This window comes from Capricornis sumatraensis, chromosome 2, assembly GCF_032405125.1.
Source record: "Capricornis sumatraensis isolate serow.1 chromosome 2, serow.2, whole genome shotgun sequence".
Lineage (NCBI taxonomy): Eukaryota > Metazoa > Chordata > Mammalia > Artiodactyla > Bovidae > Capricornis > Capricornis sumatraensis.
In genome coordinates, this window is record NC_091070.1 from 79,301,981 (window position 1) to 79,328,610 (window position 26,630).

At 42.5% G+C, this 26,630-nt stretch overlaps 2 protein-coding genes across 2 annotated transcripts in view; one reads left to right on the forward strand and one right to left on the reverse strand.

Moving 5' to 3' along the window:
- RNF212B (ring finger protein 212B) overlaps positions 1-16,435 on the forward strand; it is a 31,190-nt gene extending 14,755 nt beyond the window's left edge. Inside the window, exons 4-14 of the mRNA XM_068993328.1 lie at positions 785-900; positions 1,527-1,587; positions 2,539-2,567; positions 3,519-3,565; positions 3,800-3,842; positions 3,985-4,045; positions 4,395-4,443; positions 13,298-13,337; positions 13,635-13,735; positions 14,455-14,516; positions 16,370-16,435. Of these exons, the coding sequence (XP_068849429.1) occupies positions 785-900; positions 1,527-1,587; positions 2,539-2,567; positions 3,519-3,565; positions 3,800-3,842; positions 3,985-4,045; positions 4,395-4,443; positions 13,298-13,337; positions 13,635-13,735; positions 14,455-14,516; positions 16,370-16,435 (675 nt within the window). The remainder of the gene's footprint in view (positions 1-784; positions 901-1,526; positions 1,588-2,538; positions 2,568-3,518; positions 3,566-3,799; positions 3,843-3,984; positions 4,046-4,394; positions 4,444-13,297; positions 13,338-13,634; positions 13,736-14,454; positions 14,517-16,369) is intronic.
- Positions 16,436-18,573: 2,138 nt separating this feature from the next.
- HOMEZ (homeobox and leucine zipper encoding) lies at positions 18,574-25,458 on the reverse strand. The gene is made up of 2 exons (XM_068965705.1): positions 25,419-25,458; positions 18,574-20,156 (listed from the first exon to the last, which is right to left on the reverse strand). The coding sequence occupies exons 1-2, from the start codon at positions 25,456-25,458 to the stop codon at positions 18,574-18,576; spliced, it is 1,623 nt and encodes a 540-aa protein (XP_068821806.1).
- Between the last annotated feature and the right edge of the window lie 1,172 nt (positions 25,459-26,630).

A 26,630-nucleotide genomic window follows, 5' to 3' on the forward strand; every position in this document is an offset into this window, starting at 1 on the left:
TATAGATTCAGAAGTAGAATTCTTTAGTAAGGTGGCAAAAGCAACTTGCAAATTAGACGAGAATGAAAAGTTTATGGCAAAACTACCAGATCTAGGAAGGACCTCAGACAAAGGGTTTATGGCTTGAATAGGTAGGAAACAGATGAGACATAAATACTGCTGTGTATTCAAAAGTACAGCCTGACAAAGCTAAAACGCTTTCTAAATATTAACTTTTGATCTGATTCAGTAATCCCATGATGGGCACATCAGTACATCAAATGGTGAATGAAAACAAAAGATAAAATTATTTGCCCATGCCCAGAAATAATATTCAGGAGAAGTCATCTCCGTCTGTGTCTCTTTGCCCTCTACTGTAGCAGTATAAACAGCCTGGAAGTATCTCTGTGTATCTTAGGGAAAGTAAATTGGTTACCAGTGCTCGGCAGTATCTAGGAATGTGGAAGCTGAGTCCAAAGCAATTGTAAACAAGTAAGGACAGAACCAATTCTAAACTTGGAAACTTTTTTTGTTGTTGGTTGTCACCCTTCTTGCTCATGATGAATGGTTATATTTTAAAAGGGCTTATCTGTGTCAGTATTCTCATTAAGATATTAGGAAGGTGTTATTCTGGAAATGTAAAGCTTTGGCTTTCCCTAGTTTTGGGGAATCGCGAATTAGGTCAGATGCTCCAAAAGAAAACAATCAGTAGTAGAGTATGAATTGAAGAATTTCTGTTTGTTACTGGAAATAAGGGGAAAGGAGTTACGGGGTTGTATGTCAAAGGCCTGTTTTCCCCTAGTAGGTGTGGAGTTTCCAGAAGAAACAAACAGATCTCCTCATCGCCTTTTATAAGCACAGAATTACAAAGTTAGAAGCAGCCATGCAGGAGTCACAGCAAACACTGACCAACCAGGACAAGTAAGTGACAACTCAGATCGTCCAAGAGCCCTTTCCAGAGAAGCTAGAGCCTTTATATCTTTATGGTTCCAAAGCCTGAACATTGCTTCATGTGTGTTTATGTTTGTCTTGGATAAGTTCAGTACAGAATTTTGTTCCCTCAGTCTCCATTTTCTTTTTCTCTTTCTTCCCTCTTTACTTTATAGCTTTCCTCTTTTACTTCCATCTGTCAAAAACTGCTTCTTCAGAGAAATGAGACATGGCTTTTTCACAGTAATAATGATGGGAGATAGCATTTAAAATGTTACCTGTAGGAGGATGTATTTTGGAAGTCTTAAGCTAAAAGATGGAATCCCTGACAGAAATGTTCAGACATCTTCAGGCCAGGGGTGCGCATGCAGAAGAGATGCAATTCTGTGTAAAAGCCTCTGAAACCATACCAACTGATGCTTATTTTCTCCCCCTGATTCTTCTCACCACCAAAACCCTGCCATTGCTGACCTGAATCACTAGGTCTCTGTCAGAATTATCTTGTATAGTGGCAAACATCTCTCTGGAAGCATTAACTAGATTTGATAATAATAAAAATCAGGAATTTTTTTATCCCACTGACCTGCTGAAGCTCACCGTTTCCGTCTTTTGCCTAGAGAGCTGTCAGTCTTAAGGAAGGAGAATGGAGAACTGAAGAAATTTCAAGCCATCGTGAAGGTGAATAAAATAGATTTTCCGTGCTATTATTTTCTCCTCTATTTTGCCCATCTGTCCAGCTGACTGAATAGAATAGTTTTCCATGGCAGGTATTAATTGATAATGTTTGTAAAATAAACATACTATAGTAAATGGACAAGGCCACAGAATATCTTGAAGGGATAAGAGGACAAAATTTAGCACAGTGGTAACCCATTCTCGAGGAGAAGGCAATGGCAACCCTCTCCAGTACTCTTGCCTGGAAAATCCCATGGATGGAGGAGCCTGGTAGGCTGCAGGCCGTGGGGTCGCTAGGAGTCGGACATGACTGAGTGACTTCACTTTCACTTTTCACTTTCATGCACTGAATAAGGAAATGGCAACCCACTCCAGTGTTCTTGCCTGGAGAATCCCAGGGATGGGGGAGCCTGGTGGGCTGCCGTCTATGGGGTCGCACAGAGTCGGACACAACTGAAGCGACTTAGCAGCAGCAGCAACCCATTCTCGAACATCAATGAATCATGACATGGCACATGGGGAAGCTCTTTTACAGAGGAGTTATCTGTTGTAACTTAAAATTTCTCTTTAAGAATCCCAAGGCACCTCAGGACCCTTCTTTTCCATCTAACTCTATTTCCTAGACATTTCTCTCTTCCCAAGATTGTTCTTTGTGTTTATATAACGTTCCTTTTGATCTTACTCTTATATTTTCCTTTCTTTCTCCATAGAGTCTCTATATTTCCCCATGTATATCAGTCTTCAGGATTCCCAATGTGTTTTTGTGAAGAGAGACTAAAATTTTCTTCCCCCAGAGCTAAGTGTTTCTAAGGAAACACTGCAGCTGTTTTCTTCTACTGGAAATCTTAGTAACCACAACTAGAAGACATTGCAGCTTAGTTATCTGACAAGTAAGATCCATTGATGGGGACTCTTGAGCTAAGCTTCCTTCACCCCCATTTTTTTCACCCACAGGAATCTCCAAGTTGGCACCAAGGAAGCAGGTCAGTTTTATCAGGCGCCATAGCTTCCCTCTCTGAAAATATCTATCCTTTCTTGACACTTGGCTCTAACTCTTATGTGGGCTCTGAGGTGGAGGAAATGGTTTATGAATTTATCTTTCACTTCTCCATGAAAGAGTTACTCACTGAAAAGTGCTGATGTAAAATCTTGAATGCAGTGCTCACCCTTGACCGTCATCTTATGAAATTCTACTCATCCTTCAAAATTCAGCTCATGTGTCATTTCCTCTGTCAAGACTGTTAGGCAGAGTTAGATGTTCTATTATTCATTTATTCAATAAATATTCATTAATTGCCTATTGTTTGTGATGTACTGTGTTAGGTGTTGGGTGTACATCACCAATTTTTCTAATTATAAATGTCTGTACCCTACCAATCGTTAAATATTTTTAATATCAGCTCTGTATTGATGGATTAAAAAAACATAGCTGTTGACTCACAGAAGCTAAAGTCATGTTCTAGCATACTCTGTACTTCTAATACACACATTATAACATTTAACGTTGCTTTTTTATTGTCTCTCTCAGTAAGCCTCTCAAAAATAGAAACCACATTCTAGTTATTTTTGTAACCTCAGGATCTAAGATACATGAGCACTAAATAAATGCTTGTGGATAGATGGAAGATGGGATGGAGGGAGTGAGGGAATGGTGGATGTGTAAATGGGTGGATAGATATACGTAAAGTTGAGAGTATCTGGTAAGGCACTAAGGGAAGGATGAAAGGACTTCTATTACTGGAAATAGAGAAGTGGAGAAGATTTCATTTAGGGAATTGGAGAGCCAAGGAGACCCATATGGAAACTTTGCTTCCACTATTCTCAGAGAGGAGGCTATTATTTTTATAAATAAATGGTGTGATTGATCCTCTAAGGTGGCACCAAGTTCTGCTTACAGAGATTAGAACTGCTTTTGTTTTTTTTCTTCCTTGCAGGTTAAACACACCTCGACCAGTGGGCATCACTTCTCCATCTCAGTCAGGTAGAGACCATGTTTTGCCCAAATATAAGCGTGAGATAAATACATATCCTTTTCCATAAACTATAAACCATAAGGAAGATGATTTCCTCTCGGAAAGTATAATGTGATTTTCCTATTCTTATGTATGATATGGAAAGGCCAAACTCACAGACACTAACTTGCAACAGACAGGCTAGGCAAAACAGGGCACACCATTAATGGCAACTTTTCATCCTCTGTTTTATTCCCTTTTAGTTACTCCACGACCCATTTCTCAGCATAGTAGCCAAGTGGTCAGGTGAGTAGAAAGCTACACAGAAACATTAAAACTGTTGGCAGAAGATGGAAGATGTGGCTGAGATAGGGACTGAGGAGACTTTATGTCTGTAAAAGTTTAATACCAGGTTTGTTTGCTTTTGTCTTTGTTTCACTTCATACAGTCGGTCCTCCTCAGTGGAGTCTACCCCTTATAGAATGGCTGGCTTTACTGACTTGGGACAAGTAAGTAATGTTTACATTGTCTTTCCAGACTGAGATTTCTAATGCTAAATGAAAGCCAAGATTAAAGCAAGAATATTAAACTTATTGGTTTTGGCGTGAATTATCTCTCTTTTGGCAATGCAGACCTGATATTAGAAGTGGACCTAATTCATAGCTTGGAATGAATAGAGGTGAAAATAGTGGACCACATTAACAGTGTCCATCATGTTCATTTTGGAAAGATTAAAATGTGGGTCTTTCTTGGACTTGTGTACCCACTCTGGGAGAACAACATATTCTTCAGTGTATATATAGCATGAAATATAGAAGCCAGAGAATCAGGATATATTTACTGTTATTTGTCCCTCAGGGAGCCAGAGGTCTTCAGGGAAGGAGCACTCCGAGGGATTCTTTTACTGGTAAGAGGGGCAGAAAAAAGCTTTCAGAGACCAACATATTCTATAAAACTACCAGCAGATTTTGGGTTTTCTGTGCATAATATAATGCCATTTTACTTCCTTTTTCTCTGAACAGTGATCCCAGGTATCCAGACATTAATTTTGAATAATATTTCTGTTCTCAAACTGATAGGGAGAAAATTGAAACTTGAGTAATAGAAAGTCTTCGAAACCTTCTGGTCAGGAGATAGAACTTTTGAGTAATTTTCTTGGGTTTTTTTTAATTGCCACAAGATGGCAGTAGAAGTTAGATCTAAAAGAAGATTAGCTAGATGTCAATTATGTTAGCCTGAAGAGTATCTGGCTTCTTCAGTTCAGTTCAGTTCAGTTGCTCAGTCATATCCGACACTCTTTGAGGCTCCATGAACTGCAGCATGCCAGGCCTCCCTGTCCATCACCAACTCCTGGAGTCTACCCAAACCCATGTCCATTGAGTTGGTGATGCCATCCAACCATCTCATTCTCTGTCTTCCCCTTCTCCTCCTGCCATCAATCTTTCCCAGCATCAGGGTCTTTTCCAGTGAATCAGCTCTTCACATCAGGTGGCCAAAGTATTGGAGTTTCAGCTTTAACATCAGTCTTTCCAATGAACACCCAGGACTGATCTCCCTTACAATGAACTGGTTGGATCTCCTTGCAGTCTAAGGGACTCTCAAGAGTCTTCTCCAACACCACAGTTCAAAAGCATCAATTCTTCGGCGCTCAGCCTTCTTCACAGTCCAACTCTCACATCCATACATGACCACAGGAAAAACCATAGCCTTGACTAGACCATGTCTCTGCTTTTTAATATGCTGTCTAGGTTGGTGATAGGTTGGTCATAACTTTCCTTCCAAGGAGTAAGTGTTTTTTAATTTCATGGCTACAATCACCATCTGCAGTGATTTTGGAGCCCCCCAAAAATAAAAGTCAGCCACTGTTTCCACTGTTTCCCCATCTATTTGCCATGAAGTGATGGGACTTAATACCATGATCTTAGTTTTCTGAATGTTGAGCTTTAAGCCAACTTTTTCACTCTCCTCTTTCACTTTCATCAAGAGGCTCTTTAGTTCTTCACTTTCTGCCATAAGGGTGGTGTCATCTGCATATCTGAGGTTATTGATATTTTTTCTGAGCAATCTTGATTCCAGCTTGTGTTTCTTCCAGCCCAGCGTTTCTCATAATGTACTCTGCATAGAAGTTAAATAAGCAGGGTGACAATATACAGCCTTGACATACTCCTTTTCCTATTTGGAACCAGTCTGCTGTTCCATGTCCAGTTCTAACTGTTGCTTCCTGACCTGCATACAGGTTTCTCAAGAGGCAAGTCAGGTGGTCTGGTATTCCCATCTCTTTCAGAATTTTCCACAGTTTATTGTGATCCGTAGAGTCAAAGGCTTTGGCATAGGCAATAAAGCAGAAATAGATATTTTTCTGGAACTCTCTTGCTATTTTGATGATCCAGCAGATGTTAGCAATTTGATCTCTGGTTCCTCTGCCTTTTCTAAAATCAGCTTGAACATCAGGGAGTTCACAGTTCACTTATTGCTGAAGCCTGGCTTGGAGAATTTTGAGCAGTACTTTACTAGCATGTGAGATGAGTGCAATTGTGTGGTAGTTTGAGCATTCTTTGGCATTGCCTTTCTTTGGAATTGGAATGAAAACTGACCTTTTCCAGTCCTGTGGCCACTGCTGAGTTTTCCAAATTTGCTGGCATATTGAGTGCAGCACTTTCCCAGCATCATCTTTCAGGATTTGAAACAGCTCAACTGGAATTTCATCACCTCCACTAGCTTTGTTTGTAGTGATGCTTCCTAAGGCCCACTTGACTTCACATTCCAGGATGTCTGGCTCTAGATGAGTGATCACACCATTGTGGTTATCTGGGTTGTGATCTTTTTTGTACAGTTCTTCTGTGTATTCTTACCACCTCTTCTTAATATCTTCTGCTTCTGTTAGGTCCATACCATTTCTGTCCTTTATTGAGCCCATCTTTGCATGAAATGTTCCCTTGGTATCTCTAATTTTCTTGAAGAGATCTCTAGTCTTTCCCATTCTATTGTTTTCCTCTATTTCTTTTCACTGATTGCTGAGGAATGCTTTCTTACCTCTCCTTGCTATTCTCTGGAACTCCGCATTCAAATGGGTATATCTTTCCTTTTCTCCTTTGCTTTTTGCTTCTTTTCACAGCTATTTGTAAGGCCTCCTCAGACAGCCATTTTGCTTTTTTGCATTTCTTTTTCTTGGGGATGGTCTTGATCCCTACTCGTGTACAATGAGAACCTTCACAAACCTTCGTCCATAGTTCATCAGGCACTCTGTCTATCAGACCTAGCCCCTTAAATCTATTTCTCACTTCCACTGTATAATCATAAAGGATTTGATTTAGGTCGGACCTGAATGGTCTAGTGGTTTTCCCCACTTTCTTCAATTTAAGTCTGAATTTGGCAATAAAGAGTTCATGATCTGAGCTACAGTCAGCTCCCGGTCTTGTTTTTGCTATAGAGCTTCTCCATCTTTGGCTGCAAAGAATGTAATCAGTCTGATTTTGGTGTTGGCCATCTGGTGATGTCCATGTGTAGAGTCTTCTCTTGTGTTGTTGGAAAAGGGTGTTTGCTATGACCACTGCGTTCTCTTGGCAAAACTCTATTAGCCTTTGCCCTCCTTCATTCTGTACTCCAAAGCCAAATTTGCCTGTTACTCCAGGTGTTTCTTGACTTCCTACTTTTGCATTCCAGTCTCTTATAATGAAAAGGACATCTTTTTTGGGTGTTAGTTATAAGAGGCCTTGTAGGTCTTCATAGAACCGTTCAACTTCAGCTTCTTCAGTGTTACTGGTCGGGGCATAGACTTGGATTACTGTGATATTGAATGGTTTGCCTTGGAAATGAACAGAGATCATTCTGTCGTTTCAGAGATTGCATCCAAGTACTGCATTTCGGACTCTTTTGTTGACTATGATGGCTACTCCATTTTTTCTAAGGGATTCCTGCCCAGAGTAGTAGATATAACGGTCATCTGAGTTAAATTCACCCATTCCAGTCCATTTTAGTTCGCTGATTCCTAGAATGTCAACGTTCACTCTTGCCGTCTCCTGTTTGACCGCTTCCAATTTGCCTTGATTCATGGACCTAACATTCCAGTTCCTATGCAATATTGCTCTTTACAGCATCGAACCTTGCTTCTATCATCAGTCACATCCACAACTAGGTGTTGTTTTTGCTTTGGCTCCATCCCTTCATTCTTTCTGGAGTTATTTCAACACTGATCTTTAGTAGCATATTGGGCACCTACTGACGTGAGGAGTTCATCTTTCAGTATCCTATCTTTTTGCCTTTTCATACTGTTCATGGGGTTCTCAAGGCAAGAATACTGAAGTGGTTTGCCATTCCCTTCTCCAGTGGACCACATTCTGTCAGACCTCTCTACCATGACCCAGCTATCTTGGGTGGTCCCACATGGCATGGCTTAGTTTCATTAAGTTAGACAAGGCTGTGGTCCGTGTGATCAGACATAAAAATATTGCAGAGAAGAAATACTCTGCAAAACTCCAACTTAATTTCTTGTCTCTTTCCCCTTAGAACTAGTATTCTTACTACTGTTTTTTAAGACATTAGTCAGTCCATAGAGAATACTTATCAGAGAGGATTTCCCTTTCTTTCCCAAGAGGCAATTTTTAAATTCACAGATCTCTTCCTGAAATAGCCATTTTTGAAATTCACCAAATAGTCATCCTCTGATTCTTTCATACTCATCCCTTTGAAGAGTAGGTGTTTTAGCTTATTTCTGTCAAGTTAGTAATACTCTCTTTTATTCCTGATTTTAGTTATTTAAGGCTATCTTTTTTTCTTGGACAACCTGGCTAAAGATGAGTTAAGTGTTTTAAACAACTCCAAGAGGGAAGTTTTCAAAATTTGTTATTGAACTATAGTTGATTTATAATATCATGTAAGTCTCAGGTTTATAGCACAGCAATATATGTATATATATTTCAGATTCTTTTCCATTTAAGTTATTGTATAATATGAGTATAGTTCCCTGTGCTATACAGTAGGTTGTTGTTGGTAATCTATTTTAACTAACTATACATAGGAAAATCCATGGACAGAGAAGCCTGGTGGGCTGCAGTCCATGGGGTCGCTAAGAGTTGGACACGACTGAGCGACTTCACTTTCACTTTTTGCTTTCATGCATTGGAGAAGGAAATGGCAACCCACTCCAGTGTTCTTGCCTGGAGAATCCCAGGGACGGGGGAGCCTGGTGGGCTGCCGTCTATGGGGTCACGCAGAGTTGGACACGACTGAAGCGACTTAGTAGCAGCAGCAACAGCAGCAGCACACATAGTGGTGTGTATATGTCAGTCCCAGCCTCCTAATTTATACCTCCCATTAATTACCCCCCCCCCAGGATTAGTGAATTTTGTTGATCATTTCAGAGAACCAACTCTTGGTTTTCTTGATTTTTGTCTGTTATTTTTCTATTCTCTATTTCATTTATTTCTGCTCTAATCTTTTTCTTTCCTTCTGCTTTTGAGTTTAGTTCTTCTTGTTTCTTAAAGTGGAAGGTTTCATTGTTGACTTGAGATCTACTTTTTTAATATAGATGATTACAGTTATGTTTCACTCTGAGCACTGCTTTCACTGCATCTTTCAGGGTTTAGTATATTGTGTTTTTGTTTCCATTCATCTCAAAGTATTTTCTAACTTCTGTGATTTTTTTTCTTTGACCCATTAGTTATTTAGCAGTGTTGATTATCCATATAATTGTTAATTTCCCAAATTTCCTCCTGTTTTTTATTTTAATTTCATTTCACTGTTGTTGGACAACATATTTTGTATGATTTAGATCCATTTAACTGTGTGGCCTAAAGCATTGTATATCCTGGGGAATGTTCCAGGTACACTTGAAAAGAATGTATATTCTGCTGTTGTTGGATGGAGTGTTCTGTAGATGTCTGTTAATTTAGTTGGTATATAGTGTTGTTGTGTTTTAAAAAACATTTATTTGTTTGGCTGCAACAGATCTTAGCTGTGTTGTGGCATGCAGGATCTTTCATTGTGGTTTCTCTCTGGTTGTGACTTGGGCTCCAGAGTGTAGGCTCTGTAGTTGTAACCCATGGGCTTAGCTGCCCCACAGCATGTGGGATCTTAGTTCTCTGACCAGGGATCAAACTTGTGTCCCCTGCATTGGAGAGCAGATTTTTGACGACTGGACTACCAGGAAAGTCCTTATAATGTTGATCCAATCTTCTGTTTTCTTGCTGAACTTGTCTAGTTGTTTTATCCATTATCAAGGAGTATCTTAATTTCTCCTTCATTTTTGAAAGATAGTTTTGCTGGATTTAAAACTTTTGGTTGACATTGTTTCATTTAGCATTTTGAATATGTTATCCTCTTATGTTCTGGCCTCCATGGTTTCTGAGGAGAAATCAGTGCCAGTTTATTGAGAATCCCTTGCATGTGATGAATGGCTTCTCTTTTGCTGCTTTCAAGGTTCCTCTTTCTTTCTTCTTTTTTTTTTTTTTTTGGTCTTTAGCTTTCAACGGTTTATGATGCATCCAAGTATGGATCTCTTTGATTTATCATCTTTGGGATTTATTGAGCTTCTTGGATATATAGATTAATATTTTCATCAATTTGGGAAGTTGTCAGCCCTTATATCTTCGGATAATTCTCTCTGCCCCTTGTCCTCTCTGTTTTCCTTTTGGAACTCCCATTTGTATGTGCTGGTATGCTTGATGGTATTTCATCAAGTTCTCTGAGGCTCTGTTCATTATTCGTCGGTCCTTTTGATTTATCTTCCTCAAACTGGATAATCTCAATTGATTTATCTTCAAATTTGCTGATTCTTTCTTCTGCCTGCTCATATCTCTAGGGCAGTTTACATTTTAGTTAACTTTACTTATCAATTCCAGAATTTATATTTACTTAGTATTTTCTGTTTGGTGAGACCATTGTCATACTTTCATTTAGTGCTCTAAACATGGTTATCTGAATATGTTTAAAATAGTTCGTTTAAAAGCTTTCTCTTGAAAGTCTAATGTATCTGTGTGTGCATGTGTGTGCGTGCTAAGTCACTTAAGTTGTGTCCAACTCTTTGCAGCCCTATGGACTGTAGCCCACCAGCCTCCTCTGTCCGTGGGATTCTCCAGGCAAGAATACTGGAGTGGGTTGCCATGCCCTCCTAATGTATCTGCTGCTGCCAAGTCACTTTAGTCATGTCCGACTCTGTGTGACCCCATAGACTGCAGCCCACCAGGCTCCCCCATCCCTGGGATTCTCCAGGCAAGAACACTGGAGTGGGTTGCCATTTCCCTCTCCAATGCAGGAAAGTGAAAAGTGAAAGTGAAGTCTCTCAGTCGTGTCCGACTCTTATCGACCCCATGGACTGCAGCCTACCAGGCTTCTCTCTCCATGGGATTTTCCAGGCAAGAGTACTGGAGTACTAGGTTGCCATTGCCTTCTCCGCCTAATATATCTAGGCTTCCTCAAAGACAGTTTCTACAGCTTTTTTCCTTTACTTTATATAGGTTCTAGTTTCTTGTTTCTTTCATGCCTTATAATTGTTGAAAACTAGACAGCTAAATAATATAACATGGCAACCCTAAAAAATCAGATACTTCCTCCCCTTCCAAAGTTTGTTGTTGTTTGTCATTGTTTGTTTAGTGACTTTCTAAACTAATTATATAAAATCTGTTTTCTATGTCATATGTGGCCACTGAAGTCTCTTTTCAGTTAGCTTAGTGGTCAGCTAATGATTGGACAGAGATTTCCTTAAACACCTGCTACCAATAAATCTCTCAGTGTGTGTTAAAGGACTGTATATTGAGGTGCACTTTCAACACTCAGGCAGTTGACTTCTGTGCCATAGCCTTCCCTTTCTGCTTGTGTGACCTCTATGTAAGCCCAAGATGACAGCTTAGGGTCTTTTTAGGTCTTTCTTGAGCATGCATATAGCCCTGTGCACACGGCCTTGATTCCCAAGAACCTGTTGTTCCTTTTCAAAGTCCCTGAAGACAACTCATTCCATAGCTTTCTTTTTGATGCTTTTTGATTAGCCTTTTATTTGTTCCAATTGATAGTCACCTCAGGCAGCCTAAACAAATGCCTCTAATTGTTTGCAACAAACACTCCTGGGGAAAAGGCTTTTCACACTTGGTGAACTCTAAGCTCCAAGTCCTGGTAAGTTTGGCACTTTGTTGTGGTTCAGTTGCTAAGTCATAAACTCTTTACAACCTCACAGACTACAGCATGCCAGTTTGGCATCAGTTCAGTTCAGTTCAGTTGCTCAGTCGTGTCCGACTCTTTGCGACCCCATGAATCGCAGCATGCCAGGCCTCCCTCTCCATCACCAACTCCCGGAGTTCACTCAGACTCACGTCCATCGAGTCAGTAATGCCATCCAGCCATCTCATCCTCTGTTGTCCCCTTCTCCTCCTGCCCCCAATCCCTCCCAGCATCAGAGTCTTTTCCAATGAGTCAACTCTTTGCATGAGGTGGCCAAAGTACTGGAGTTTCAGCTTTAGCATCATTCCCTCCAAAGAAATCCCAGGGCTGATCTCCTTCAGAATGGACTGGTCGGATCTCCTTGCAGTCCAAGGGACTCTCAAGAGTCTTCTCCAACACCACAGTTCAAAAGCATCAATTCTTTGGCGCTCAGCCTTCTTCACAGTCCAACTCTCACATCCACACATGACCACAGGAAAAACCATAGCCTTGACTAGACGGACCTTAGTCGGCAAAGTAATGTCTCTGCTTTTGAATATGCTATCTAGGTTGGTCATAACTTTTCTTCCAAGGAGTAAGCGTCTTTTAATTTCATGGCTGCAATCACCATCTGCGGTGATTTTGGAGCCCAAAAAAATAAAGTCTGTCACTGTTTCCCCATCTATTTCCCATGAAGTGATGGGACTGGATGCCATGATCTTCGTTTTCTGAATGTTGAGCTTTAAACCAACTTTTTCGCTCTCCTCTTTCACTTTCATCAAGAGGCTTTTTAGTTCCTCTTCACTTTCTGCCATAAGGGTGGTGTCATCTGCATAATCTGAGGTTATTGATATTTCTCCCGGCAATCTTGATTCCAGCTTGTGTTTCTTCCAGTCCAGCGTTTCTCATGATGTACTCTGCATAAAAGTTTGGCATCAAGTCAGGTCAAATAAAGGCAGCCGTGCAAGTGAAGACAGGTGAAGTAATGAGAGTTTTCTGGGATGAGGCTTTGAAAGAGTTCTAACCCCATTCCATCCCCTATGATGACAGCCAGACTGTTGGTTTTCAGTGCTTCCATTGACCTGGAGAGGGAAAAGTGGGACTAGGGCAAGTTAAAATGTCACAAAGCTCACTGTTCTTACTCACATTCAGTTATTTTTCTGGAATAAACTTTCCCCAGCTTGTTAAAAAACCCTTGTTAATTTCCAGAATTCTGAAAAAAGTCGACTCTGACAATTTTTGCCAGATTTCTCATTCCTTTTCTGGAGAGACTCTGTGGAGGTCCTCACTCTGCCATTTTTACTGATGCCACCAATTTAACGACCCATTGTGTTTAGACATTCTTTCTGGTCATCTTCAACTTAGAGGGGAAACCAAGGCACAGATACATTGGAGCACATCAGGGCAGTGTGCTCATGATCCTGACCTACAAACTCATGAAAGGGAAAAGACAGTTCCATAATGACCCACTGCTAGGTGATTTGTGGGCTTTTTCACTTGCCTTTAGCCCCAAAGCCTAACATATATACTGAAAATCTTTGATCCCCAGTTCCTTTGCCCTGGCCCCCAAAATATCTGGATCTCTTTTCAGTTCGTGGATTATCTCACAGACTCGTTTTTATGCTTTCCAGAAACCCCTTCACCGGCTTCCACTCACAGCCTATCTTATAGGTAAGTCACACTGTGTTTCCTTTCACTTGAGATGTTCCCACTGACATTCTGCCAGCAGCCCTGGAGTTATTATCTCCATTTACCTGTACTACTGAAGTTTATAATCAACCTTGGAAACAAAAGAGAAGATTGAATAGTACTGTGTCTAATACACATCTAAATTATTTAATTGTATTCTCAGTTGCAAGCAGGAGATTTATTTCCTCTATGGCTTAAATGTATAGGCTCTTCCTTTACACATGCTTTTTACTTTAACTTTTCCTTTTTTCTGCTGATGCTCTTGTTTCCCCTCTTAAGAGCTTCATCTGCCTCCTCTGGACAGGGAGTCTTTTCTTTCAGACCGTCTCTAAATAGTGGGGATTCAGGTCACACAAGAGTCTTCACCCCTAATAATTCAGGTAAGTTAATTTAACATTCCTAAAGAAGTGGCGCTTCAACTATTGACATATATACTGAAATGACGATTTCAAGGTGAAAAGAAGTTGAGATTGTTTTTTTTATGTGCTATTCTAGACCCTGGAAAAGCATTGTCTCAAGTTGTCCTCCTTAATTTTCTTTAACACCATTTCCTTCACTTTGGATTGTGAAGGCAGGCTTTGGATTGTGCCTAATTTTCACTCATCCCTTATACAGGTCTGCTGTAATATTTAACCAGAAGATTGGCCTGTAATATTAAACTGGTTTTTTGTTTGTTTGTTTGTTTGTTTTTGTCTGTTGCTTTTGAGATCCCTATGTTGGAACACTGTTGGGAGCTCAGTGTTCAATGAAAATGATAAACCAGCATCTTTTTTCTCCTCATGTTTTCCAACATACTTTTGCTACCAGTCCTTGTGATAAGGGTCTATCATCTTCCATAGCTCACCAAAATCTTGATATTGTCTTTACGTCTTTCTATTCATAGTTAAATTCAAATCTCAGAACTCCATGTCAATACCCCATCCTCAAAGGAAAATAATGGACCTTATAAGTCACCTCTTGAGTTACTTAGCTAACAGCCTTTTCTCTTCTGAGTAGTATACTACAGATTAAGAACTACTTATTTAACCTGATCAATAAATAACAATACTGAGGAAATACCCCAGGAAGTTATCTTTCATCATCCCATTCCATCCTTAAGGTCAGAGGCAGAACAGAACTGCACTGGGGAGCCTTCCTGGTTTCCAGCTACCAGTCCTACAGGTGAGCTAGTCTAACTTCTCCGCACATGCAAACCTCAGTTAGGCCTGCACAATAAATGCCTCATTCTGGTGTCTTGTTAAGGTGATAAAATGTAACCAGTGAAGAGGGAGGTGGATTTCAAGTGTGGTAATTTTTCAGAGTGGTCTTAGTTTCAAAGATTCTAATCTACTGTCAGATTAGCCTCCTGGTTTGGGGTTTAAGAATTAGGTCACACAGTTGTTGTTGTTTAGTCACTAAGTCATGTTCGACTCTTTGCAACCCCATGAACTGTAGACTGCCAGGCTCCTCTGTCCATGGGATTTTCCAGGTAAGAACACTGGAGTGGGTTGCCATTTCCTTCTCCAGGGGATCTTCCTGAGCCAGGGATCCAACCTTTGTCTCCAGCATTGTCAGGTGGATTCCTTACTGCAAGGCTTTAAACTGAGAGGTCTTGGCCACGGTGAACCTAATAAGTATGCTAACACAAGTAACATTCCCCAAAGTTTCACAGATAAAGATTTTCAATGGAATATATCTTTTGGCTAGAGGTACTGAATGAACTAGGGAAAGCCATTTTCATTTCTCCAGAGAGAACTAGAATAATGTTTTGTAAATTTATGAAACTATGATTCTGATCCAGAAAACAAGAGGAAAAGGGCACGGGAACAAGAAGAAAGGTTTGTAAGGAGCTCTCTTTTAAGTTTAAGTCTTGGGTTTTTGAGAATATTTAGACCAAGCTCCTGGTGACCTACTAAGGTAGGTAAATATTTTGCTCTCAGACTTCAAAATGCCCTTTATTTTTATCAGCAAGAAATTAGGGTCTAAGCCTTAAAAGGCAACACTGGGGGAAATAACATCCCTCTGTGTGTGTGCATGCTAAGTAGCTTCAGTTGTGTTGGATTCTTTATGACCCTACGGACTGAGAGCCTGCCAGGCTCCTCTGTCCATTGGATTCCCGAGGCAGGAATACTGGAGTGGGTTGCCATGCCATCCTCCAGGGTATCTTCCTGACCCAGGGATCGAACCCACGTCTCCTGTGGCTCCTGCCTTGCAGGCAGATTCTTTACTGCTGACCCACCAGGGAAGCCCCTCTAAGATCCTTGTAAATGGAGGGATTAACCCACAGGTGAAAAAAAGACTTGAGACATATAAACCATCTGCAACTAAATGTTCATTTGTATCTTGATCGAAGTACACTGTATAAAACCATTTATGAGACAGTTGAGGAAAACTGAATATTTAGTGGACATTTGATTAAAGAGCTTTTAATGGGTTTTTTTGGTAGGCATGATGCTATTGTGGTTGTTCTTTTAAAGTCTGTCTTAAAAAAATAAGTCTGTCTTTCGGAGAGGCATACTAAAACATTTATGGATAGAAAGTTAAATGATTGTCCTAGTTTTGCTTTAGCTTCATCTAGTGGAGCAGGGCAGTGTGAGGGAGCAGAAAGCAAAGAAAATTAGCCATGAGTTAACTGTTGAAGTTGGGTGATGGGTACATGTGAATTCATTATATTACTGTTTTTGTATTAAGAGTTATTGAAGAAAGTACCACTTACCTAGAGACATAATTCTGCCTCCCTGGTAATGGCCTCTGGGTATGGTAGTCATGTTCTAGGTTTCCCCGGTTTGATTTTAGAAATATTCTGCCTTATCACCATAAACCAACTGAAACATTCCAGTTTCATAAGTAGCAACATAGCCTTTGTCACACTGGTTGTATCAAATCTTACAAGTTTTCTTGCAATGGAAAAACCTATGGGGAAGCAACAGCAATGGTTTACTGTCATGCTAAACTTCATATAATGACTGAAAAGGGCCTTACTTGCCCTTTTTTATTATAAATGCCCTTAACTGCCTTCCTGTCCTGTGCTGCAGAATCTCTACCAACAGAGGCAGATGGGATTAGCCAGAGGGAGAGAAGCATGGAACACTCCCGGATAGACCACCTTCAAAGGTCTCACCTATGCATACTGCTGAAGTATGGACAGAGGCATCTCATACTCACTTAGGTGTGATGCCCTTGGAAAATGTACCCCTGCCTACGCTCGTTTCATTGTGTACTTTCTCTCAATCTTGACCCTATTCCGCTGTATTACTTCCTATGAAAGTGATCAGGTCAGTCCTTCAGGAAGATGTTTACTGTCTCTCCCACAGGATACAGATAGCTCCCTTGTTTCCTGCAACTTGAAACAAAGGTTATAAAAACAATTCTTGGCATCATTGGGGGTGTTGTGGGGTGATATACTTATTAACCATGTTTTATTTATGGATTTCACTTTTTAGCTTTGTATATATTCTCCCATTGTCAGTTAACAAGCAGTAACTCTGTTCCTTGGCCTATTATAATTTTTCTATTTCCCTGTTGTTTCCTCTGTACCTAGATACTGTTAAATATGTTGATTTTCCTTTCTGTTTTGTAACAGTTGGAAACACAGGCTTGAAGCCCTACTAAAGTATACAGATAATGAAACAAAGAGGATGCCCTTTTATTGCTACTGTAACTCTGTTGACGTCATAAACTCTCAAATGGTGGGATAAGCAAAGAACACTACCACTGAGATCAAACATTTATTCTTCTTTGGGTAGTAAGGGGTAGAAATGAGGGATTAAATAGGTGGACCATAGGCAGGTATACCTTAAGTGAAAATATTGGAAAACTGAAGATAGCATCCGCTAGAGATAAATTAGGTCTTAGGAATGACCTGGTAGCTGAATAGGATCCTATTACGTTTTCTGAAACTGAGCTTATTTTTAAAGGCATTTCTAGACTCCCCCTCTTCTGAGAGAGAACCTACGCTATAGCAGGTGTGGAAAGCAATCTGCCTAGTAATAGGTACTGATCTATTTCAAGTTTTGTTCATTTACTTTATCTCAGTATATCCTGCTGCTTTGAAAATAAAAAGTATACTAAATCAGAAAGTGGATGAATTTGGTTCCATTAATCTTTAAACCAGAGAAATGGCAAAGTGGAGAGAGAAACAATTTTATTTTTGGCCTTTTTATTATTAGTCTAGCAATTTGGGGCTTCCACTCTCTTATTTCTAGATGGTTAATCCACTGATATCTTTATATCTGACCCCAATTGATGAAAACCACTCTAAAACATAAGGACTTCTGTCCTCAAGACAGATATTATAAACAGGGGGTAAAGTCTCTTTTCTGGACACAGACCAACACCAAAAAGATTAAAAAATCAGTTTCTGTCAAACTAGGCAGGAGGGAGTGTCAGGTTTGTAAAACCAAACCTGGAATCTATGTGCACTGTCCTCCCGAACAGCAGACACCATTCCCTCTCCTCTACCCCTCTGTAATCTATAATTCTACTTTTTTAAAAGGACATCTCCCCTAATTCCCACCTCCAATAAATATCCAGTCTAAATTATTCTCCACCCAATTATTAAACTTCTTCACAAGCTCCGGGGGGAAGATTTACCCTGAGACAAACAGTGAACAGAATGGGGATTTTTGGAAAGGTACAAGGCATAGTGGTCCCAGTATCAGAAATGAAAACATTCTGCTCCCTGTGAGATTCAAAAAGCAGCAGGAAAACACAGAAAAGTCAAGCTGGTATGAGGAGAGGAAGTATTTGCGATTGACTGGGACGTAACTGAGATTCTTAGCTGCATTATGCATGAACTTGTGTTCAGAGAGAAATGAGGTGCAAGGCAGCCTTATATTTGGGGAAAATGCTGGGACTGGGGTCGTATTAGAAACTTTCCTCCTCCTTTACAGAACTCCATGGCTGTGGGCCAAAGCCTAGCCTCTTTGTAGAATAGTAGGGTGAAAGAACAGGGATATGAAAAGAGCAAGAGCCTTTTCCCAGACCTATAGCAAGCCCCTCAGTGAGACTGGAGGCCTAGATTTCTGCCCATCTGATCCCCACCTCGTTTTGTACTCCATGGTCATCCTCCCTGGTCTACCCTTACTATATCCCTGTCCCCCACCCTCAAGAACACAAAGTTTTTCAGTTCTTTGCCACAAGGTAAGTTAAAAAAAAAATAACGTGGTTTCTTTGTTTAGACAGTTAACTAAGTTGGTTTGTCTTTTAGTAACAGACCTCCCCTCCCCCAGCCTCCCACTCAGTCCTGGATGATCACGTCATCATCATCATCGTCATCGTCCTCCTCCTCCTCCTCTTCATCATCTTCTGGCAGTTCCTCCTCTTCCTCTTCCTCCTCTTCATCTAGACAGACCACCACTTCAGCTGGCTCAGGTAATCGAGAGTCAAACCAATCCAGTACCTGCTGGGTGCTAAGCCTTGATGCCTGACTCAGTTGAGGGATATCACTTTCCCGGAGCTGTTGGTGGGTTGCCCAGTACCTCTCCAAGGGTCGTATATCCGGTGGGGGTGGGGGATTTGGCAGAGGTGGTGTCTCAGCCCATTCATTCAAGGAGCGGGTTGAAGGTGGTGGTGTGGGAATTGCTGAATCCTGGAAGCTAGGGGCACCAGGTACTGCATTGTCCCGAAACCATTTTAGTTGCCCGTGCTTCAAGGCATAGCGTGTGTCACCAAACCACTGAATGATCTCAGGCCGAGGTAAACCAGTGATCTGCTCTAATTTATGGTAATCCTCACGCCGTGCCCATTGGCACTGTAGAAAAAACGATTTGAGGATAGCCAACTGCTCTTTGGTTTTGCGCTTGGTCTTTCGCTGGCGTTGCATGTCTGGGGAAAGATACTCTGCAGGGCCAACCCTACCTGATGCTGAGTTATGCCTTAGCCCCTGGGGCCAAGCTGGCTCCAGCTGTGGGGGTAGTGCCTGTTCATTGGGTGACAGTGGTTGTGGGGCACAGCCCAGTGGCTGGAGGGACTTAGAGGTGGCAGGAGCTCCATTAGCCAGTCCCTGGAAAGAGGAAGAAGAGGTAGAGGAAGGAGGAGTCACATTAGATGCTGACTCCTTCTTACAACTACTGGCAAGTAATGAGATGGATTCAGGCTTATCCCGAGCACGGGGCTGGTGGACAGCTGTGGCATGGTTCCAGGAGGCAGTACCTAGGCTGTGTGACTGGTCGGGACACCTGCCTGCCTGCTCCTTGGAGAGGCCACTGCATTGATGATCCTGCCAAAATTGCGATTGATGGGGGAATGCTCCACTGCCAGGTACCATCAGGGTCTCCTTTGCTTTCTGGTGATTCAGTGGCTCCTCAGGCTCTACCTTCAATCCTTTCATCTGGGTGGGCTCGCTAAGAGTCAGGGGCACTATTCCAAGACCAACTTGTTCCGGAGGTGGCACAGGAGAAGGAGGCACTTCCTCTGGGGGCCGCCCTGCATGATGAGTAAAAGAGAGAAGGGATTTGAAATGGAGTTGGTCCCGATGGTAGACTACTCGGGCTCGAGTCTCTTCAATTTCTTCAGATGACCAGCTAATGCCACAGCGAAGGCGCTGGGCCATGAACCAAGTCTTGACTTTCTCCATCTGCAGCCCATAGCGTAGGCAAAGAAGGGCAATGTCTGCTAAACTGGGATAGGGGAAGTAGCTGAAGGTTTGGAGCAAGTGTTCATTGCTGTCCAGCTCACTGGTCTGGGCTGCTTGGGTCCACACAAGCTGTAGTTCCTCAGAGATTGGAGGGAGGCAGATGAGGCCCGCAGGGGAGCTATTAAGGCTGCTGGCCTCTTTATTAGGAGGCATGGTGCTTTCTGATTTGTGCCCTTCAGAGATAGCTGTAATAAGAAGAGAAACAGCTCGATCACTGGGGTTCCCCTTTCAGGCCATTGCTCAATTTCTACCAAACAAAGCGTTGGGCTCCAAAAACAATTTTCTATGTGTACTGTACTGGATTGCTTTTAAAGTGTGTAACAATTTCTCATTTAATTTTCATAACTGTATAAATCATCAGAGCCTGCTATAATTCCCCCTATAGGTATGAAAAAACCAAAGTCCAGAGAAGTTAAATTATTCCAAGTCACAAAAATAGTGAGTGTTGTCACCAAGATGATAACCTGACTTGAGGTTAAAAAAAAAGGAAAATATCCTTAGAGCCTTTATCTTTCCCCTTCAAATTCACTTCACCCTCTAAGTTCATGCAACAAGAGTGACAGAATGAAGATTCACCTAGAAAACCCAAAGAGATGTAATCTCAGAACACTTTAACTCCTAACAGATTATTTCTTGAGTTATCTCTAGATTCTCTAAAATGTGGAAAGATTAGGAATACAATGTGTGAGAATCTAGAAGGTACAGAAGGTAGAACAGCACTGTCCCTCTACCCAGCTCCCTTTTCTTCTCTTCTTGGTGGTGGAGTGTTGCGGGAAGGTGACTGATAGTTTAATTTTTTTCTAAGTCTCATTAGGATGAGATGGGTCAATGATCTGGGATGAATGGAGTTCCCCTTGGTTTTGGTCCGGAGAGGGTAGAGGGAGGTGAATGTTTCCTTCCCCAAGACTTCCGCAGAACAAAGGTTATTCCCCTTTTTCCCAGCCTTTGTCTCTTCCAACTGCTGTCTCTCTCCAGGAAGCCTAGAGAGCTCCCTCAGACCTTAACAGCTGCCTCCACACAGGGCGGGAGGCCTGCAGCTCTTTATCTCTTCAGTCCAGCTTTCTTCTTGGAACCAGGTGGGCAGGCTCATTATAAACTGTAACCAGGTCCTGCAAGCTACCCAGTGGCACCAGGGCTCCCAGGCTCAACATGGGTGTGGGGACTGCAGAGAAAGCCTCTGACTGTGCTTTATTCCTGGAAACCTGCCCAAGCTATTTCCCAGAATAATTCTGGGCCCCAGTTTGACGGTTTTTTTTGCCACGTGGCTTGTGGGGATCTTAGTTCCTCAACCAGGGATTGAGCCCATGCCCCCTGCATTGGAAGTGCTGAGTCCTAACCACTGGGCCACCAGGGACTTCCTGGTGACGGAGTTTTAACTCAACTCCCTGTTAAATGCTCCCTGTGTGGGCATTAGAGACTAACATCATCTGTCACCCTTTACTTTTCAAGGACTCCCATCTGAGTTTACAAATAGTCCCTCTAACACATTACGCAGAGGACAGCATGCCTATGTAAAAGTTACAGATATTGCAGTGTAATATGGGAAATTTTATATGATGAACAGAAAAATTCGGCAGCATTCTAATGCATGTCACCATTCCCTTTTAACAAGAAAATCTTAACAAACTGAAGGCCATGCAGACCTTGAATGCAATACAGTTTGAGAACCTTCAGAGGGAAAGTGAAGGCAGCATGGCATAGTGGATACGAATGTGATTAAGGCCAGCATTACATAGGAAGTTTGAATCCCAGTTCTGTCTGAACTTACAGGTGCCTCAGTTTCCTCATGTGTAAAAACTGAAGATAATGTTGAGCGTATGTAAAGTTACATATGTTTTTACAGAGCACCTACTGTGTGCTAGGTGTTGTATAGGCGGGGCCTAGAGCTGTTAGAGGTAGAGGTCTAGGGTGAGACAAATCTGAGATGAATCACAGCTTCACCACTCCCGAGAGTGCTTGCTGAAGCCTTAGTTTCCCATCAGAATAAAAGGTGATAACAGCATCTACCTTGCAAAGGTATGACTAAAAAAATGCAACTGACATTATGCCTATACTAAAGTAAAGGCTCAATAAATTAGTTTTTATCATTGCTTCAGCATCATGGGATGACTCTGAAATAAGGTAATGCTCCTCCTAGACAACAGGCGAAGTGAGGCAAAGATGGAATATTTTAAATTACTGTATCCAATCTGTTATTGCAGAGTCCTAATTCTAATGGGGGAAACCAGGGTATCTGATTTTGTACTTTTTATATTTGGGGAGTTGGATATAATTCCAGAAAAGATTTTGCTGCTTTTAAAAAAAGTATCAAAATGACTGCTTTAGAACTGAATCTATAATTTAGATATAAATCCTTTTTGATTGCTGCCGGGTGAGTTTTGATTGCTGCTACCCAACAGGTTCATCTCAAGACACAGCTGAGTGGCTGTGAGGAAGTGCCTGCATGGCTAGGTACTTAAAACCACCATTTTGAAGTTGTGGCCCACCAGGAACACCACTACATCTAAGCTGGAGAATACTTGATGATCCAACGCTCTACACCCACTCAACCTTATTCGTGCCCTATTTTTTTAAGGTCGCGGCGACAGTTTAGATGTGAGGGAAAGGTAGCACAAGGAATAAAGCAGTCCAGTGTGAGGTGAAGACTGCTAGACAGGGAATAAGGCAGGTGCAGCTACCAGCTGACAAGGAAACAGGTTGCTTTCATTCGTGTGGTCTGCTATCCTTAAGATTCTCATGGCTTGATAGTTCAGTGTAACAGTACTGCAAAGGTCATATTTGGTGTACTGCATACATCCACATTTCTTCACTAACATAAAACACAAGTTGTGAAAGACTTTTTGATACAGAATGGTGCCTTAAAATTAGGACACAGCAGTAGAGCTGGTACCTCCCTGGAAGAATCTGGCTTTGCTATAGGAGGAAACTAGAACCAGGGAGTAGTTCATGAGAACTGTAACAAAGAGGGTAGATCCTACAGTAATCAAAAGCACAGTGAAGGCACTATAGCATCTTATGTCCTTGTACCTCATTTGGAGAAAGTAGAAAAAGAAAGAAACCAAAGCTGGAGAAATAAGGACTCCTCTGGGCAGAGGTGTCGGTGATGGTGGTACTATCAATTCTGAATTTACTAAATCTGTAACCATGCCAGATATGTCCTACGGCTACTAAAGTCACCAATAAAAAGTACAGAGTCAAGGTAACACCCTTATTTCCCTTTGGGCTTTCCATACCCCTGGACAAAAGGCAGAAAAGTATTAATGGGCTGCCTTAAACTTCTAGTGTAGGTGTTCACACAAGGTTAGGAAAAAGAGATCTTCAGAACTTGAGCCTAGGCTGGGAATTTCCTGGTGGTCCACTGGGTAGGACTCCACACTTACACTGCAACAAGACGCATGAGTGTGATCCCCTGGTCAGGAGACTTAAGATCCCACATGTGGCATGGTGTGGCCCAAAACAAAAATCTTGAGCCTAGGCTTATGGTTAAAACAGGTGACAGTTCAAGTGAAGACCAGATATGAGCCTGCTAAGTTATCTAAGTCTTTATTCAGAGAACTGAAGAATGTTCCTGAGTGAAATGTGTTTTCGTGATAGTTTTCAGGGCCTTAAAGGACATTTAGTGATACTCAATTCATGTGCTTCTCACTTTTTGGATCATGACTCTCTTTGACAATAGAAGTTAAAGGTTCTCAGAAAGTTACGACTTACCTCGCATCCCGCCCCAAACATTCAAACTTACAGATTATAAATTATTATCTCAGGGGATTCACTGATTGTCCAGAAGCCCTTGTTAGAAACTCTGTCCTATGTCCTCCCAACTTAATAAAGGCAATGGTCGTAATTGCTTTAAGAGAACAGTTTATGAATGAATGGAACAAGTGGTTGGAAGGCTGAAAGAGAATGTAAATTAGTTTAGAAGGGACTAGGGTACTAGTGCTATTAGCTGGACAGAAGCGAAAGATGTTCAATTGGTCTAGAAGCTTGGTTTAACTGATCCCCACTGGATTACATAATCAATACCCACAGTGCACTGGACACTAGAGGCTGGTAGCCTAGTCTCTAGCATGGCAAAGTCATCTGCTTCCTTCAGCTGCCCTATGTGCTGAGGCCAGTTATGTGTGATTCCAAATCTGCTTATGCCCCTTGTTTTTCTCTATATAATTAAACATCCTATAAACCTATGAAAATTAGTGCATTAAGAATTGGTTCTGAAAAAAAAAGTCAAATGCTTTGGAAAGACATAATACAAAGAAATGCACATTTAAAAAAAATTGTTGAGTTGGGAGAAGGCAAGAAAACTGTAAAAGACTGGAGGGGCAGGAGACTTAAAAATCTCAGAAGTATTCTGCATTCATATTGCTTCAAAAGTGTTTAAATTCAGTCTCCACTTTAAAGAAACCAAACCTGGAAATCACAGATGATGATGCAGTGGTTCCAGTCTGACTGCATATTAGAAAAATTCCCCGGGGAAACTTAACCCACGTTATCCACCTCGTTCTGATTTACTTAGCCTGGATTGGGGCAGATGAAAGTAGTTTATTTTAAAGTTCTCAGGGTGCAGCCAGATTAGAGATTTGCTTATGTAGTTGATATTAGAAAGACAATTGGGACTGCCAATCAGCAACACACAGAAAACGCTGGGACACTTACCCAAGAAATTGGTGAGATGAATGTACTTTTAATGACAATTCTTAGGATATGTATGCATCATTTTAAAAATTCCCTACTTTCACTGGCTTACTCTCAATTACTGCCACCTACCTATCCTCAGCATAAAAAGCCCTTCAAATGTATGGTGAGAAGAAGGTTCATATAAAATACATCATCTGGGTCCACATTACCAAATAGGTCTCAGCTTGAGTCTTCTTTCAGTTTAGAAAGTCTCTGATTAGGAGGCAACACCAGGAACCTTTGAGGACTCAGGTTCTCACTTTTCTGGTTGGTTTTCTGAGTATGGCTGGGTAGGGGTCAGAAGGGGCAGTTTCTCTCAAACCTTTCATTCCCAAAGGCCATGCTCCCCAGGAATAAGGCCAGGTTTCTGTACGTGTGTTGAAGTCGCCAGGAGGCAGTCATGGAGGGGAGGAGGGGAGGCCTGGGAAGGAAACGTTTCTCCTATCCTCCATTTCGCAGGCAGTCTAGAAGGCTCCAAACTGGGTCAGAGAACAAAAAGTTGCTGCACTTGGGGCAATGAGCCCCAGGGAGCAGGCAAATCTCAACCCTCCCCTCGCCAAGGGCGTCCCAACCCGGCCTTCCCCTCCTCCTATACACCCACTCACCCTCCCCCAGTTAAAACAGGGAACCGAAAAGTCCTGAGGAGAAAGGAGAGAGAACCGGACCACTTCGAACCTAGAATTCTCCTCCTCCCCCCAGCGCGGAGATGGGGCTTCGGAGGTCGGAGATCGTACAGGGACTGGAAGGGGAAGTCGAAAGGGCTGGGGATCACTCACCGCAGTCCAGCCCGGGCGGCGGCTTCCAGCCTCGCACCATGGGCCGGGGGGAAAGGGGGAGAAAGGGCAGGGGGCCTCCGGGGTGAGAGTGGGGTTGCTGCCCGGCGCGGCCTGCTCCGAGCCCACCCGCGCGGAAGGCCAGGACCGGGACTGCCCCCCCTCCCCGCCCCCGAGAGCGCGCCCGTCTAGCCCAGCCCTGCTCCAGCGAGTTGGAGGCGGGGCGGATGGGTGGGGTGGGCTCCAGGGGTGGTGCCAAGGTGGCCCGAGTTTTGATTGGTGGGCGCAGGCAGGCGGGCCCTCGCGGAACGGGCTGGGCCGGCCATTGGCTGAATGGGTCTCGGTTGAAGTCGGCTATTGGGTGCGTGGGCCTCAGCCGGGATGCCTATTGGCTACATGGGACAGGGAAGATGTCCCCCCCAGGCTAGGATGTTGTGAACAGTACCCCCTCCCGCCCTCGCCTTATGGGCGCCGGATCTTCGGTGTTACGCTGGGCAATGTTCCTCCTGGAATTCCCCAAGAAATTCAAAGCAGTTTGCTGAACTGTCCAAACCGCCTACAACGACTCCCTATTTGTTTCCTCCGGAAGGAAGACGTTTTCAGTATCCCTTTGCCAGCTTCGTACAGGAGACAAGCGTTCCCAGCCTAGGGTCAAACCGTCGTCAGCAGCGTCAACTGTAAACGAAGCGCCTAGAGCAACCGTTAACTTGTTATAGAGATGGATCAAGTGTCTTGCTGCTAAGTCGCTTCAGTCATGTCCGACTCTGTGCGACCCCATAGACGGCAGCCCACCAGGCTTCCCCATCCCTGGGATTCTTCAGGCAAGAACACTGGAGTGGGTTGTCATTTCCTTCTCCAAGGCATGAGAGTGAAAAGTGAAAGTGAAGTTGCTCAGTCTTGTCCGACTCTTGGCGACCCCATGGATTGCAGCCCGCCAGGCTCCTCTGTCCATGGGGTTTTCCAAGCAAAAGAGTACTGGAGTGGGGTGCCATTGCCTTCGTCAAGTGTCTTGACCACCCAGAAAAATGAGGATCCTAGCAGCCTGGCACCTTCCGCCGCTTCCTGGGTCCAGTTGTCACCAGACAGGTGTTCTCAAATATGAAGTCCTAGAGGGGGTCACCTCATTAGGTCTTGCCAGCCCCCCTCAGGCCCTTCCTCTGCCCTAGTAAAGACTACCTGGAGTTGTGCCTCATGTTGGGGGGGGCCTTCGTTTTG

Excerpts from the sequence above, each read along its gene's own strand:
- HOMEZ (XM_068965705.1), bottom strand. The coding sequence starts at position 25,458 with ATGGTGCGAGGCTGGAAGCCGCCGCCCGGGCTGGACTGCG. Across the intron at positions 20,157-25,418 it reads GCCGCCCGGGCTGGACTGCG|CTATCTCTGAAGGGCACAAA; the intron begins GTGAGTGATCCC and ends TTCTTATTACAG.